Source organism: Camelus ferus, chromosome 16 (genome assembly GCF_009834535.1).
Source record: "Camelus ferus isolate YT-003-E chromosome 16, BCGSAC_Cfer_1.0, whole genome shotgun sequence".
NCBI lineage: Eukaryota > Metazoa > Chordata > Mammalia > Artiodactyla > Camelidae > Camelus > Camelus ferus.
The window spans coordinates 32,015,303-32,031,135 of NC_045711.1; the positions used below are offsets into that span (position 1 = coordinate 32,015,303).

The window sequence follows — 15,833 nt, forward strand, 5'->3', positions numbered from 1 at the left end:
CTGTACCATTGAGACTTTTTTTTTAAATGTGTTGTTATTACTTTTGTTATTGTTTAACCTGAATTCAGACTGGCACGTGTCTCTGATACATCACCTCTAAGAAACCTTAGAGGTTACATTTACTGTTTGGTTTGCCAACTTGGAGCAATCTGTGGCACTGGGAGTCCCAGGATGCTACCCAAGGTAGTTTGAGCACTTCATTAACTGTCCACCATGAGCCTTTTACCCAGTGTTTTTAGAAGAATAATAGTTAAGACTTTAAAAGAAGGAAGCAGGTTCCAAAGGGCTGAAGACTTTCAGCCAGAAGTGAATAGATGCAACCAAACTCTTCTTCAGTTCCATCTCATGGAGAACCTCCCTCTGTATTTTCAAGAAGACAGCCATTAAATTCACAAGTTGCTCAGAACTCAGGCCAGCTACAATAGCCTCTGCTGTTTTTAGTCTTATTAAAACACCAGAATTTCATGGCCCCTAGAGCAGAGTTCCCAATTCTGATTAGAATCACCTTAGAAGGTTTTAAAAAAGTACAGATGCCTGGGACCCTCTCTGCACCTACCAAACCAGACCCAGTAAGATGGAACCCAAGGATCTGTGTGTAAATGCACCAGGTTCGGGGGAATAGCTTCAGAGCAGAGCTTCCTAACCTTTTTCATGCCATGATGCACATAGAAAGTGATGCATTTTGATTGGCATATCAGGAGCTCCTGCGTAAAGATGACCACCCCACAGGGTCAGGAGGCCCAGTCTGCTTCCCCAGGGGCCAAAGTACCTTGTCACACCTATTATCCATTCAAGGTAGGGAAGGTCTGCCTCGGAGAGCTCCATTTACCGTGTTCACATTTTTAAACCATTTTATTACTACTTACTTTTGTAGAGGCAAAAGGAAATAGCAACGTAAGCCTGGAAGACTGCCCATTCCCCTACCGAGGGAGGGGTCAATACCTTTGAATTGCATTCCATCTGTTGAGAATCTGGTACCATCTGTCATCTGTAGAGTCATATTCAATGCCTTCCTTGCCAGCTAATAGTGTTTTTATAATATACATTTGTGCAGTTGTCTCCACGTTGCTCCTGAGTTGGGGACTGGCTTCAGATCAACCCTTATCAAAGTTTATTTCCTCCAGTCAAAGACCATAATCAGTGTCCATCAGATCCTCTGGCTAGATCTTGCCCGAGCCCTTTCCCAACTAGCTCTGAGAATCTACGGCTGCAACTCTGGGATGATGGAAGTAGTTTTTTTTTTTCCCTTGAGAACTAAGACTCTCTCTCTCTCAGTGACTCTCTCCTCCACTTCTTCATTTTTTTTTTCATACTCCAAGTACAACTGTTCAGCTTCTGCTCCAAAAATATCCAAAAAGAATAGGTGCTATTAAGTTGCTTGTCTTCATCTTTTATTGTTAAGGGGCCCAAAGAAAGACATACAATTACCAGCTCATTAACTTGGGCCTTAGGAGTTTCAACAGATTCTCACAGGGTTGCTAAACCTGGCTTTAGAGGGACAGGAACTAACTTTTGAGAAAAAGAAAAGTCTTGCTAAGTTGTTTTATTCAATTATATCATTTAATGCTAACCACCCAGTAGACTAGATATTATTTCCATTTTATAGACAGGGAAACTGAGGCTCAGAGTCTAAGTAGCTTGCTAGAAGTTTCAGGCAGTCTCGATTCAAACCCCAAAGATTATGCTTCTCCTCCCCCACCAAGCTGGCTCCTTCAGGTAAAGCTGGGGGTACAAACACTGTTGTCTATCTTTTTAAAAACGCTCCTTTTTTTTTTTAAGAAAGAAATTTGTTTTCTCCTGAAATGTATCTCGCTACCCCTGAGCCTCACTGACCATATGAAGGGAGGATCCTGGGGAAAGACAGAGTAAATAAGGAAGAGGAAGGGGGTTTTCCCAGCCCCTCGGTTACCCTCTTTAGGTTTAATGATCTGATAGAACTTGACTCCCCATCTTTTAGGAAAACTTTTCTCCTTGTGAACATTCTAGAAAATAGCGAGCTGGCCAAAACAAACCTGGTCTGGAAAAAACAAAACCTGGCCATCCCACAACTGAGTAATACAGGAATCTATTAAAGAAAAAATAAAAGTCATAGCCCCCGAATAGTACGCCCACAGACCACAGTTGGGGAAACATTCCTCTTCTCATTTTATCATCCCCACGACAGTCTTTGAGTTAAATAACTTGCCCAGGTTCACACAGGTAGCCCTTGCTGGAGCAGAAATTCAGACCCAGAGGTGTCTCATTCCAAAGCTCCCCAAAGAGGACCCCATAGAAATGCTTTGAGCCCAGTAAACAATAAAATGTATTGTGTCAAACAATGAAGGCTGAAATAGTCCAAGAAATCCATTCATTATTTTTACCTTCTATATATACTGGGATTCCAAATAATATTATATTTGGGAAAACAAAATGAGTTCTTAAGCTAAAATAAGTTTGAAATCTATTCCAGCTTTGAAAATGGAAATCTTTTATTGCCTTCAAATACAGATCGACTGGCTTATTGAATATCTCTATCCCAGTTTCTGTTCAACAAGCTGGAGGTCCAAGTTTCCCAAAATAATACAGTACAGGAGGAGCAAGCTAGATGCAGGGACAGTTAATCCAGCGCTGATCGCCGTTGCCATGTTGCAAGTCATCAAGAATATTTGTTAGTCTATTATGAGTTTTTGATTTAATAAGCTTAAGCTGTCTATGGGCCAAATTGTATATCCTCAGTATAGATATATGATATGGTTATCAGTGCTTCATGGCCTATGTCCAAACAGCACAGCTAAGATCAGAGCGAGCTGGGACCGTCCACAACACACAGGCCCAGCTCAAATTCTGCAAAGGGAGCCAGGTCCTAACAGCCCCCTTTATGGGAAGAGCTTGGCTCACCGGCTATTAGGAGAGCTGGTGGCTGGCCTCTCACTGTCACACAGTAAGGTGGGGTCCTCTCCAGCGGGCCCTTGAATGACCTTATTGGTCTTGATTAGAGGCAACCTTAAATATATCAAGTTATATCTGTTCATGCCGAAAGGAACAGGTTAGCTTTATGTAACAGTATATTAGGGAGACGTCTCTTGTTGCTCTGGAAGTGGGGACCAGGCCCAAAGCTGGGGACAAAGAAGAGTTATAGGTCCACATCCCACGGGCAGCTGCTAATCCCGGGGGCCAGGTACTCCCCAGGGCTGACCCAGTGGCCCAGCTGGCCCTCTCACCACAACCCCGTCGTCCATCTCTCCCCATTCGTTGAAGATGGGGATGGGGAGTTCTCTGAGTCATTGGGGGTACACTTCTTGCCTCACCCAAAGCCATGTGAAGGGAGAATTCCAAGAGAATTAATTGCAGAAATTGGAGCATCTGTCCAAAAAAAGCTAACTATTTGCTGAGCTGGGAACCTGCAGGTCCACCCTCAGCACTGCCATCCCATGAACCTGGGGTGAGACTGAAAAGTGGCCCCAGAAGTTTGTAAGGAAACAGAGAGGTTGACTGATGCCTGCTGCCCACCTGGAGATTTCTGAAGGAGGAGGCTTATGGAAGGAGTCCATGGCAAGGGCTGAGATGGAACTGTGGGAGAGTGAGTCTGGGAATAGCATGGGGGCGTTCCCTAGGACACTATACAAAAGGAAGATAATTGTGTCCTACTTTAGAGGTTTGTAGTGAGGAGAATTCCAGGGTGTTTACGCTAAGACCCACCAATTCTCCAATTCTCTGACACCAATCAGGTGTCAACAATACAATTCAGTTCTGACACTCCCTGGCTTTAGCATCACACACTGCAAGTTAAAGGACTCAGTCCCAGCAGACCACTCTCACTCAGATGCCAGTCACAAGTCCAGGGCCACCACATGCTCTACTGTGGTTATTTTTCCCTCCTTCCCACAATGCTGTCTTCACGTTCGAGAACTTGCTGGGAAGGCTCACAAAACTCGGGAAAACACTTTACTTACATTTACTAGTTTATTATAAAGAGTACAGTTCAGGGACAGCCCAATGGAAAAGGTGCATAGGCCAGGGTATGAGGCGGGGAGGGAGGGAGGGGGGAAGGTACAGAGCTTTCGTGCCCTCTCCAGGCATGCCACCCCACCTGGGCACAGTGATGTGTTCACCAGCCCCGAAGCTCTCCAGACCTCCTTGCCAAGAGCTTGTATGTTCCAATCACCAGCCTCCCTCTTTGCCCTCCTCAGAGGTCAGTGGACTAAGCTGTAGATCTTTCTGGTTACCAGCCCCATTCTGAGGCCATCTAGATACTGCAAACTAAGTCACCTCAAATACATCTTATCCCACAGAGATTAAATGAGAGTAAATCTAAAGTGTCCCACCAAGACTCTGGTACACGGCACGCATTTGAGGAACATTAGCTAGAAAGGTGACTTCTCCCTCCTTCCATCCTCCACCTCCTCGTGGCCACATCTCTTGGGGTTGTCTTTTGCCTTCATCTTCTCACTAACACCTGAAAGGCCCCTGCAGTGGTCCCCCTCCGGGCTAGAGACCGCTGACTATTACATTGTTTGGGGTTTGTGCCCAACTTTTCCATTCTCATGCTCCCTCTTCTTCAAGTAGAGACTTTTGAGTTTTTCTGGCACTGAATTCGAACTGAGAAGAGCTCAGAACACCCACCAAAACACTCCCCCGACCACAGCCACCTTTTTCTCTGCCTTTCTACATGTCAGACACACCTTATGAGTCAAGCTCCTTTAAGAGAGTCGCTTTGCAGAGGACTAGCACAAATCACTCGGTGTTCGGTGTTTGCAGTACCCGCTAGTGCCAAGAGCAAATGCTTTAAAAATAGCACTTTAGGTATTAACTGCTAACAAAGCAAGAATTCGCTGCTTCTGGCTACAATTTGCATTTAGGGGGTTTTTTTGTTTTGTTTTTGTTTTAAGCTGATGCATAGCAGGTGACCTTTTAAGTAAAGTTTTCGGTCAGTTCTCAAGCACACTTATGAAAGCTCCTTAGTTCTGCTTTTTTTTTTTTTTTTTAACAGCTTTATGAGATCTAGCTCACGTACCATACAATTCACCCATTTAAAATGTAGTATTCAGGGGATTTTAGCTGATTCACAAATATGGGTAACCATCACCACAATCAAATTTAAAACGGTCTCATAACCCCAGAAAAGAAACCCTGTATGCTTTAGCTACCACCCTCCTACTCTTCTACCCCCAGGCCTACCCTGGCCGTAGGCGATCGCCAGTCCTCCTGTCTCTGTGGATTACCCTGTTCTGGACATTTCACATGAAGGTGATCCATTAATATGTGTCTGTTGGGACTAGCTTCTTTGAAAGCTCTAATTTTTATGTGTATCCCTCTTAGGCTTCAAGTTCAAGAAGTGTTGGTCCAAATTCGGGGCTTAATTTTACCTGGTTGAAATGGCTATTCATTGAAGGGGCCTGAAAATAATATCTGTAACACCTCAGGGTCTTCAAGGAAAGTTCCAGAATGCAGGGGGGAAATCTGATACTCTTCAGATTTGTTCGTTCGTTCCTATTTGAAGGCCAAGCATTATAGTTACATAATATAGCAATTCCTAGCTGGTTACTGCTTAGCCCTTTTTCATTTAACATTTATCAAAACCTTCTAATTTCAGCTAAGAAGGCAAGCCCCTGTTGGCTATAGTCTTTGGTGGTTCAAACTGAAAGCATAATTAATCACGGAGACTTTATATCCCGGTGAACGTCAGCTGATAATATTGCCTCTGAGACGCACGCTGTGCTCCAACCAGGCCAAGGTCTCCTGCAGGTTTCTCCTTGCACCTCCCAGGTGTGAGACTGATTCTAACAAACGCAGGGACACCATTTCACATGGGCTGCGCTAATCAGGAAGCCCTTAGCGTCCCCTTTGTTCTGCTCTGTCCAAGTGCAAGATGGATGAGACCCGAAGGTGTGACTAACCCTGGGGAGAAGAAGCCATCTAAAGAAGATGTGCCCACACAGAAAGGTGGCCAGCGAGGTCCATCTGGCCCCGGGGAGACAGCCCTGGCACCGGCTCACCTCTCTCCGTACAGATGGGCTTTAACAGCAAGGGTCCAATTTGCCATCTGCCAAGCCCAGGGAGTGCCGACAGGATCCGGAGCCAGAGCTCTCACTGTGGATGAATTTAGAAGCCCCCAGCCAGAGGAACTTGCAGCCTGGCATGTTCTCAGCTAACCAGCTGCTGGGCAGGGCCCTCGAAGCAAGAGCATTGACTGAGAGGGTAAACAAGCTATGAAAGAGTCACAGGGGAATCTAGAAGATTTCCCTGTGCAAACCTCTCTGACCTGGTATTATAGGTTGAATTGAGTCCCCCCAAAAGATCTGTTGAAGTCCTGGCCCCCTATACCTGAGAGCGTGACCTTATTTGAAAACAGGGTCTTTACAGAGGTAATCAAATGAAATGCGGTTGAGTGGGCCCTAATCCAATATGATTGTGTCCTCACGAAAGGGGGAAATTTAGACACAGACAGACATGCCCAGAAGGAAGACGGTGCGAAGAGACACAGGGAGAACCGGAGTATACATCTGTAAGTCAGGGAACACCAAAACTGCCAGCGAACCAAACCACCACCAGAGCGGGCAGAGGCACAGAACAGAGTCCCCTTTGCAGCCCCCAGAGGGAACCTGCCCTGCCAATACCTTAATCTCAGACTTCTAGCCTCCGCAACCATGAGACAATAAATTTCTGTTGTGCAAGCCATTCAGCTTGTGGTTCTTTGTTCCAACAGCCCTAGGAAACTAACACAGCTGAGTTCCCCATTAGGGAAGTGAGCTCCGCCCCAGCTTGGAGGATTACTGGAAGGAAAGGATTGCGTTTATCTCCGTGTAGCTCTCGACTCCTCAACAGGAAAGCTTTTCAATAACCGCCAAGATACTCAAAGCCTGTCTGACTTCAAGGCTGACCCATCCTGCCTTTGGGAGATGGCTTCACCTGCCAGGGAAGCTCCCAGCTTGGCTGGGACCAGCTCCTGCGTGTGCCACCATGTATTTACAGAACCCCGGTGCAATTAGTAAAATCCCTTCCTTTAAGGGACCAGCCTGCAGTAGAGCAGTCTGCTTTGCTCTCTGCCACGTCAGCCTGGAACAGAGTGTTCCTGAAACATAAGAGAAAGAGGGAAAGGAACTGATTTTAAGATTGAAGACTATCACTTGTCGTTGGCCCAGAACCTAGTCATAAGCATCCAATAAGCAAAACCGTTTTCCTGGGATTTCATCCACCACGTACTGACAGGTGAGAGCTTCTGGAAGACACAACTGCCCACCCTGCCTTTCACTGGCACGAGGACACCAGCATGATGGTTGGCAGCCGTATTCTTTGGCACTTATTTTTCTATACACTCGACTACAGTATAACAAAGTAATAATAATCCTCCAGCACCTCAGAGATTCCTGCTGCCTGTCTTCTGAGGAGCTTAATGAGATTCAAGAAAATTGCATTACAGTATCTCTTAAGGATGTTTCAGTGTCATGTGTTTCTTATCGCTCTGGGGTGTCTCCTGTATGTTGTGCATCACCTGTGGGGTGTTGGGCTGGGGACTTTGCCGACATTATCCAATTTAAGCCTTGCAGCAGTCCCACAAGGGAGTTAGTACTAACACCATCCTGCCAGTGAGGAGACTGAAGTTCCCCTCCAATAGATTGTGCCAGAATTTCAGATGAGAATGTCCTGTCCACATGGACTATGGGTGGAGAGCCCAGGTCTGGGAGTCAGGCTGACCTGAGCTTGAATCCTGGAGGACTGTGGATAACTCAGCCATCACCTCTGAGCTTCGGGCTCCTCACCTGGAGCACAGAGATGACACGTGTACCGTAGAGCAGTGGTTTAACCTTGGCTGTACGTTCACATCACCTGCGGAGCTGTTGAAACGCTACATAGACCCCACCCAAGACCAATTTGATCAGAGGCACCGGGGGCTTAACCTTACTTCTCATCCCCAGAGGTTTCTGTCACACTTCCCGGAGGACAGAAGTCCTTAGTGAAGGTGAGGTTCTAGAGGAGAGTTTGCTTCTTCCAGCTTCTGGGGGCTCCAGGAATTGGTGGTCTATGGATGCATGTCTCCAGCCCCTGCCTCCGACTTCAAGTGGCCTCCTCTCTGGGTCCTCTTTTCTGTCTCTTATAAGGACTCTTGTTTGGGGATTTAGGGCCCACCCTCTTCAGCTAGGATGATCTCAACCTCTAGATCCTTAGTTTCATTACATCTGCTAAGACTTTTTTTTCCCAAATAAGATCTCATTCTTAGGTACCAGAGGTGAGGATTTGGACATATTTTCAGGGGGTCACCAATCACTGCAGAGAACCTTCACTGTGTTTTCTGACTGCACCGGGTTGGGATCCAGGAACAGTTTGGAGATGCATAATCCCTCAGCCACACTAAATCAAGTTTTACGTCTTGTTAAAATAAGCCAACCCCTGAAACCAAAGTGTGGGAAGGCCCAGGGGATTTGTAGCATCAGAGATGAAGGTGGAGGTTTATAAACTTTATTTTAAAATAAGGAAACCTGGAAATGAAAGTTTAAGATGTGAAACAGTCCAGTTCTCTTATAAAGAATAAGTGCTTCAACAGAGTTTGAATCAGAACCAAAACAGCAGAGTAGCTATAGAAACACAAACTAGAAATTTAAAGAATAAAAAAATATAAAAAGATGTAAGAAAGGTCGACTGATGTATGAATGGGGCAATTTAGGTATTTATGTTCACAAACTCAAGTGAGAACATGAGAGTGGCAGATAACAATTTCAAGAGGAGTGGGTGTTTGGGGGGAAGGCGGGGAGGAGGCGTAGAGGGGAGGGGGCAGACCATGAAAAGGGGGAACGTTTGCAGTGACCAGAATATTTCAGATAAGATCCAGTGGTCTGGTTTTTTACATTCTGCTTGTTTAATTATTTCGCTCCTCTTCATTCGAAGGCGTTCAGCTGAAATGTTCATTTCTGATCTTGAGTTTTGATTAAAGGAGTCCTCTGGGGAAAATCCTTCTCCCTTTCCTCCCTCCAGCTCTTTGAAAGTGAATCCCTAATTACAGGCCACGTATGAGATTTACTAGATGAAATCAGCAGCTGTGGATATGACACCAGACTTGCAAAAAAAAATCAGCACACACTGTTGCCATAAAAAGCCCAATTGTTAATTGCTTTTTGGGCATCTGGCTATAACAAAAACACCCTTTTGCTTTTTAATATTAAAAGTAAATGTAGTGGAAAGAACATTGGGTTAGAATTAGGGGAGGCTGGGATTCTTGTCCCAGCCCTGTTACCAAGAGCCCGTGGTTTGGGGACAAACTATTTCATTTCTCTCAGGCCTCAGTATCCTTACCCATAAAATCAAGGCTATGAAGTCAAATTATCACTTCCAGCTTAAAAACCCTATTCCATGCCTTGAAAATACAGAGCACTTCTCATTCCCATCTAGCCTCTTCCCTAAACATTACTTCACAATAGCCTAATAAAGTCTGACAATTGTGCGGTTCGATGGGGGACCACACATGGATGTAAGTACCTGCACAGTTTTTGCTGTGCAGGCAGTTCTTTCCCGGTCTTATTCAGAGCTGAAGTTTACTATGAGGCCCCACAATTCTTAACTGCTTTGGAAATAAAATCTGCCGGTGTTCCACGTTTAATGTGACAGTGTCATATTTCATTCTTCAGATGTCTGGAATCTACACGAAGATTCTAGAATAGGTATCATTTCAAGTTCAACAGTGGTCGGCTGAAGGAACAAGTTGAGGCTAATCCATAAATCAGGGACTTGGGGAGGGGGTGGGGCACAGCCAGCTGACCCCAGGCCTCCATCCTCAGGCCTCTGCCAGACCCACCACACCTGTGGACCTGAGGGGAGTGAAGGCAGCTCAGGCCACGGGCACACCTGCTTTGTTCACTGGGTCCTCGGTCTCTTACGCGTCTGGGTTGCCAGGAGCTCTGGCCTCTTGCTTTCACCTGCCTGCTGGCTCTACAGCTGTCCTTTGCTTACAGCCTCCACTCAGGTCCACGAGGGTTGGCCTCTGTGTGTTCCGGTTGGCCACAGCGTGGAGCCCGTGTCTTTTGAGCCTCAAGATAATTGTCCACGGGCTGAGAATTATACTTATCACTTGCCTCTTGTGGGAAAGTCGAAGGGCAGATGGGGAAGGAAACCGGCTGCCCCTGTTTGACCCCAGCCCTTGTATCTTAAGTCACGGGAGCTGCGTGGCCGCTGTACACGTCCTTGTCTATGGCACCTGTGCGCGTAGCTTGTTGTATGAACTTTTGGTGCGTTCTGTGCAAGGACAAAGCAGCATGCCTTCTCCTCATCTTTGGAGATCCAGTCACTGCCTCCATTTTGGAATCTACTTAATGCTTTGTTTTGTTGTTTCTTGCTAAGGAACAATTATCCCAGAATTTAGTAGCTTAAAACAAAAGTGCGTTATTTCTCAGAATTCTGCCATCTCAACTGGACTTAGCTGGGCAGGTCTTCTGTTCCTCTTGGTGCGTGCTTGGACTGAAATATCAAAGATGGCTTTTTCACTCACATGCCTGGCTTTTCAACTGGAATGAGTGAGCACCTCTTCACGTGGGCTTCCTCAGCATAGTGGTCTCAGGGTAATCAAACTGGACTTTTTACATTGTGGCAGGCTTCCAGTCTCCAGCTTCCCTTAAAAGACCTGAACTGACCCAGTGTCTCTTCTGCCACGTTCTAATGGTCGAAGCAAGTCACAGGTCAGTCTAGATTCATGGGGAAGGAAGTAGCCTCCACCTCTTGGTGAGACAAACAGCATGAAGGCAAAGTGAGGGAAGGAACTGTTGGTGACCATCTTTGGAGATTATCTACCATAGTCTCCCTGATGCTATGTCTCTTGACTTAATTATATCTCTTTGTTCTTAATGGCATTTTATGGTATAGGAACACAGATCAGGGAGGAATTAGTCTCATGGCCTTAAAGATCAAATCTTTTACCAGCAATTCCAGGGTCCTTTGGAAAGGCATTGCTGTCTCTGCCCCAGACTGTAGGATTGAGCACGTTACTCAAAGGCTTCACTGACTGCCTTGGGAAATGCAAAAATGGCCAGCATCACTTGAGCGCTTGCCATGGGCCAAACTCTATGCTTATCCTTTTTTAATGTATCATGTTATTAAATTATTATACTCTTTCCAGGCCCATGCACATAATTTCAGTGGCCATTTCTGAGTTGATCCAGGTGATAAAAATATAGCATGGCCAATTTGGTACCAAAGATTCAAAAATGCTATCCATACTCAAGAACACCAGCCCCTCCACACCACTTCAGTAAGTGCCTCCTGAATCCCCGGAAGACATTAGCTTCTATTTTCCAAAGAAGAATCTATGGCAGGAATATTGCTTACTAATGGATCTTAGATTCCTTTCACGAGCCCAAGTTCTACTTCTTTGATGTTAAGCACCGCAGAAGCACTTATTTTCTTGGGGTACTTAGTATGCATTCTCTTTTCCTCACACCCTTCCAGGATTCCTTTTGTCAGTTTTGCATCCTATTAATTATATATTTGCCTGACTCTGGTCCCTTTCTATCCCCAGGCCCATTAACTTCCTGCAGTTGCTACACATAAGGAGGGACCCTGGAGGAAAGTTAGGGAACAGAGACTATCCAAGTAGATTTGAGTCCATTCTGTCGAGTGGAGGGAAGTGCCCTGCGATCACACACAGACCACACCCTTCCGACCACACATACACCAGCTGCCCTCTGACAACCCTCAGCATGAAGAAATCAGGTCGAGAGAGGCCATAATGTAATGCCTGACTCTATGCCGTGCCTACAGTGTGCATTCAGTAAACACACTTAGGTTAATGATTACTATAATATTATTTTATGCAAGAATATCAGCAAACCCAGAGCCAATGCACACCCTGAAAAATTGTATGGAGGTAGTACACAGCGTTTTTTTATATTATTTTTATGTATTTTTCACAGCTTTATTAACATCTGATTTAAATGCCATAAAGTTCACCCATTTAAAGTCTACAACTCAATGGTTTTTAGCATGTTTACAGAGTTGTGAGCCATCACCTTAAATCTAATTTTAGAGCATTTTCATCATCCCAGAAAGAAACTTCGTTCGCATAGTAGTCAATCGCCATACCAGCATGCTCCTCCAGCCTTAGGGACACAAATCTACAGCCTCCATAGATTTGCCTATTCTGGGTGTTTCATATAAATGGAATTTTACACTGTGGCCATTGGTGACTGGTTTCTTTCACTTAGCTTCCCTTCTTCACTTATGTCATATAAATGATGGTTGAATTTCTAAGTTATCCTTTTCTCTCATATATATATATATTTTTTCCCCTAGGATCCTAAACACTTCAAATCTGAGAAGACAGGACGGGGACAGTTAAGGGAAGGCTGGAGAGACAGTCATCAGCCCATCATGTGTTCCTACAAGCTGGTGACAGTGAAATTTGAGGTCTGGGGGCTTCAGACCAGAGTGGAACAATTTGTACACAAGGTAAGTGAATGGACAGCAGTTCCTGGACTGTGGACAAAGTGACTCTATGATGTAAACTGGAGCGTCCGATGCCCAACAGGTGTACAAGTGCTGAGTCAACACGAGGTCCCTGCATCTAGAAAACCCTATTTTCATGAAAATGCATTTTGCCTACAGTTTAATGTTCTTCCACTAATAGATACTTGACACTTCATCTCTCATTCTGTGACCTCCATGTCTATTGGGTGAGTATGTTCAGGAAGTTGGGCTTTCAAAATATACTCCCTCTCTGGCATCAGGCTAATCTAGTTCCAGGTAGAGGTACTTGGGGTCTGGGGTTCCAGGCAGAGGCACCCAAGGAGAGTTCTCACTTAACAGATCGTGCAGATATAGACAACTGAGGTAGAAGATGCCCCAAGAGACAGAACAAGAAATCCCAGGGGTGGGATTTTGGTGGTGCACCTCAGCCATTGTGCTCAGTTAATAATTCTGCTACCAAAGAATTATTAATAATCTCAAAACACAGATTTCAACTGTATATCTACTTTGAACATGTTAATTTTGTAGCAGGAACCCACTTGGTGATGATTTAAGTTTGTTAGGGGCCTTCTAACATGACTCTCATCCTTATGGAAATTAATGGGAAATGCAGTGTTAAACATCGTCCTTTGTAACTCCTATTTTCATTAAAAAAAAAAATACTACCCAAGTTGTCTCTCCATTCCAGACAGGCTGAATATCTGCTTATTTTTCCACTTTAAAAAAAAAAGAAAGACTGATAAAGAGCAGCTTTCTGAAATTCCTTTCAGGGCACTGGAATTTAACTTTAATGCACTGAGCTTTTTGTTACTTGGATGAATTTGTCTACTGAGATTGGGGGGAGCCAATTGATAATAAAATCTGTAAATCTGGAATTTAGGTCCAAGGGATAGATCGAACTTGGGCTCCTGATAATAACAGACCCTGGAGCAAATCTGAGACAGAGGAGTGTCCTGATCTTCTGCTGAGCTCCAGAATCCATTCTGCCCAGCCCAAGGTGGAAGCCAGGTGGGACCCATGGAAATCAAGTTTTGGTACCTCCCGCTCTCCTGCTAGTCCCAGTTATCAAGCAGGAAGACAGTCGGGGCTCCCAGAGTAAATATTTTCCAGCCTCCCTTCTGTCTCTCTCAGGCTGTGTATTCTCATCCTCCTACAACATCCCACATGTTTTTTTTTAAACCCCAAATGATCTCCTCTTACTAGGGCACTACCACAGTAATGTTTTATTATTTCCTCTTCTCACAGAGCATACTGAGATGGCCACAGGGCTCATTGTCTTTTTTTTTTTCCTCTCACAGATGACTTTGGTTAGTTTTGAGGATCTATTTCTTCAAAACACTTGTAAGAATTACACTCTGGTAATAGGCATTCTCATTGCCCATTTCCAAATATAATGAAGTGCTATCAACACCCCAAAAACACACCTGCTCCGGCACATGAGCCGCTAATGAGTATATGAAGCTAGCATTTGCATCAGTTTTAAGTGCCAGGGATGCCTTTCCCCGAACACCTTTGTTTTTTAAGAATCTATTCACAGTTAAGGGGAAAGAATATTCAAAAGCCAGCCATTAGCACATTATTGAATTCTTGTTTCAAGCAGACAGCTGTGTTGTTCCTAATGCAATAGGGTATATTTGCTGATGCCTCGACGCTGTTCTTTTGACTTCCCTGAATTTGACACACTCAGCACTCAAGTGCATACGGCTTCATGTTGTTTCTTATTTTCATTACATGTTTCCTCCTTCTGAATCATAAAAGCCTCACTAGATATCCAGAGGCCTAGAGTAATAAACACTTCATTATGAAAGCTTCCCTTGTCTCCACAAATTCAGCGAATTAAAAATCCTTCATTTATTGAAACATGCTTGAAACCTTCCACAAGAGGTTTTTGACAATTGCTGGATTTGTTTGGCAGGAAGAATGGAATGTTGGAGGGAGAATGTGAGTATCCAAGAAACGTAAAAAGGCATATTTATAGAAGAAAAAAAAAAAAACCACGAAATAAAAGCACATAAATAGTGTTACACACACTATTTGTTCTCCTTGGTCTTCTATTGCCATTATGTGTCACTAAGAAATAATTCCATTCCTTTTGTCTCCAGTCAGGCTTATCATTCCCATTATGTTCTGCTCTCCTTCTGGCCTCCTATTTCATCTCTTTCAATAATAGTAGACTAAACTGCTTTTTCCCCCTCACTTCTGTTACATGAAAGTCAAACCTAGACAAATTTACTACTTACTTATCTTGTATCCCACACCTTCAGTTATATATATTTTTAAAAAACCCAATATTTAGGATATTTCATTAGGGAAGAGTGTTAAGTGCTTTTGGCTTAGAAGTGATTTGCTACCCAGACAAGTGTTCTTGATTTCCACCGTTTATGACCTCCTGGCACCAGTGAGACTCACCCTTCTGCAAATGAAAAGTAGAACCTGTTTTAGGTAAAGATCAATGAAGAGAAGAATCTCAAGGTGATTAGCCCTAGAGATTCATTCCAGTCACTGCTGTGTGACTGCCAAGTCATTGTCATTAGTCTGAAAAACCTCCAGCCCAACTTTCAAATAAGGTGAAGAGATTAATTTACAGCAAGGATATGCCCACCGTGGAAAGAGCTGAGTAAGTATATCACCCTGTAGTTGTCATCACACATGGACAGAGGGATGGAGAAATTTGTAATTGTCAGAATTCCTAGTATTGGGAACCACCAATTTTCCAGATAGTTTTAATCAAACATAGTATTCTGTCAACCGCCTTCTTTTGCTTTTTTAGGTGGTCCGAGATATTCTTCTGATTGGACATAGACAGGCTTTTGCATGGGTTGATGAGTGGTATGGTAAGTCAACTTCCCCCAAATAACTTACAGAACAACTTCATAACATGTTGGCTTGGGCTTCCAGTCCATCTGGCTTCTACCGCTACCTAGAGAGACATCAACAAAGGCAGCGCTTTTGTTTCCTGTATTGGAAATAGCACTGTCCAAGGACATAATGAGGAAGGATGTGATGACAGACGCTTGCTCTAAAATAGCCACAACACTCAGTTATTGACTAAGTAGGACCTCCGTGTGTTTGATGCTTGCATACTTGATAACAAAGGGCTTATGATTGATTCTCTGTTGGATGGGTTTCAAACCCATCCCCATTTATCCCAGACTTCAAGATCAATGCTGTCTGAAGCATCTTATCAAGTGAAAGCAGCCCTTTAATGTAGCGAATACTTGAAACACTCCCTCTCCAAAAACGCAGAAGACTTCAAGGGCAGGGGCTTAGGTGTACCCTTAATCCTGAGACTATTGTTCTAGTTTTGTTTAAAATGATTTAAACAAAGAATTAAAGAAGAATTAAACAAGTTCTGTGTACTTCCAGCAAATGGAAAGAAACAAGATTTGTTTCATACTGTGACGGAC

At 44.2% G+C, this 15,833-nt stretch overlaps 1 protein-coding gene across 3 annotated transcripts in view; it reads left to right on the plus strand.

The window, feature by feature from the left end:
- Nucleotides 1-15,833, plus strand: part of PITPNC1 (phosphatidylinositol transfer protein cytoplasmic 1) — a 217,164-nt gene that overhangs the window by 184,654 nt on the left and 16,677 nt on the right. For all 3 annotated transcript variants that reach the window (XM_032457045.1, XM_032457046.1, XM_032457044.1), the window contains exons 7-8: nt 12,253-12,408; nt 15,197-15,260. In XM_032457045.1, the coding sequence (XP_032312936.1) occupies nt 12,253-12,408; nt 15,197-15,260 (220 nt within the window). The remainder of the gene's footprint in view (nt 1-12,252; nt 12,409-15,196; nt 15,261-15,833) is intronic.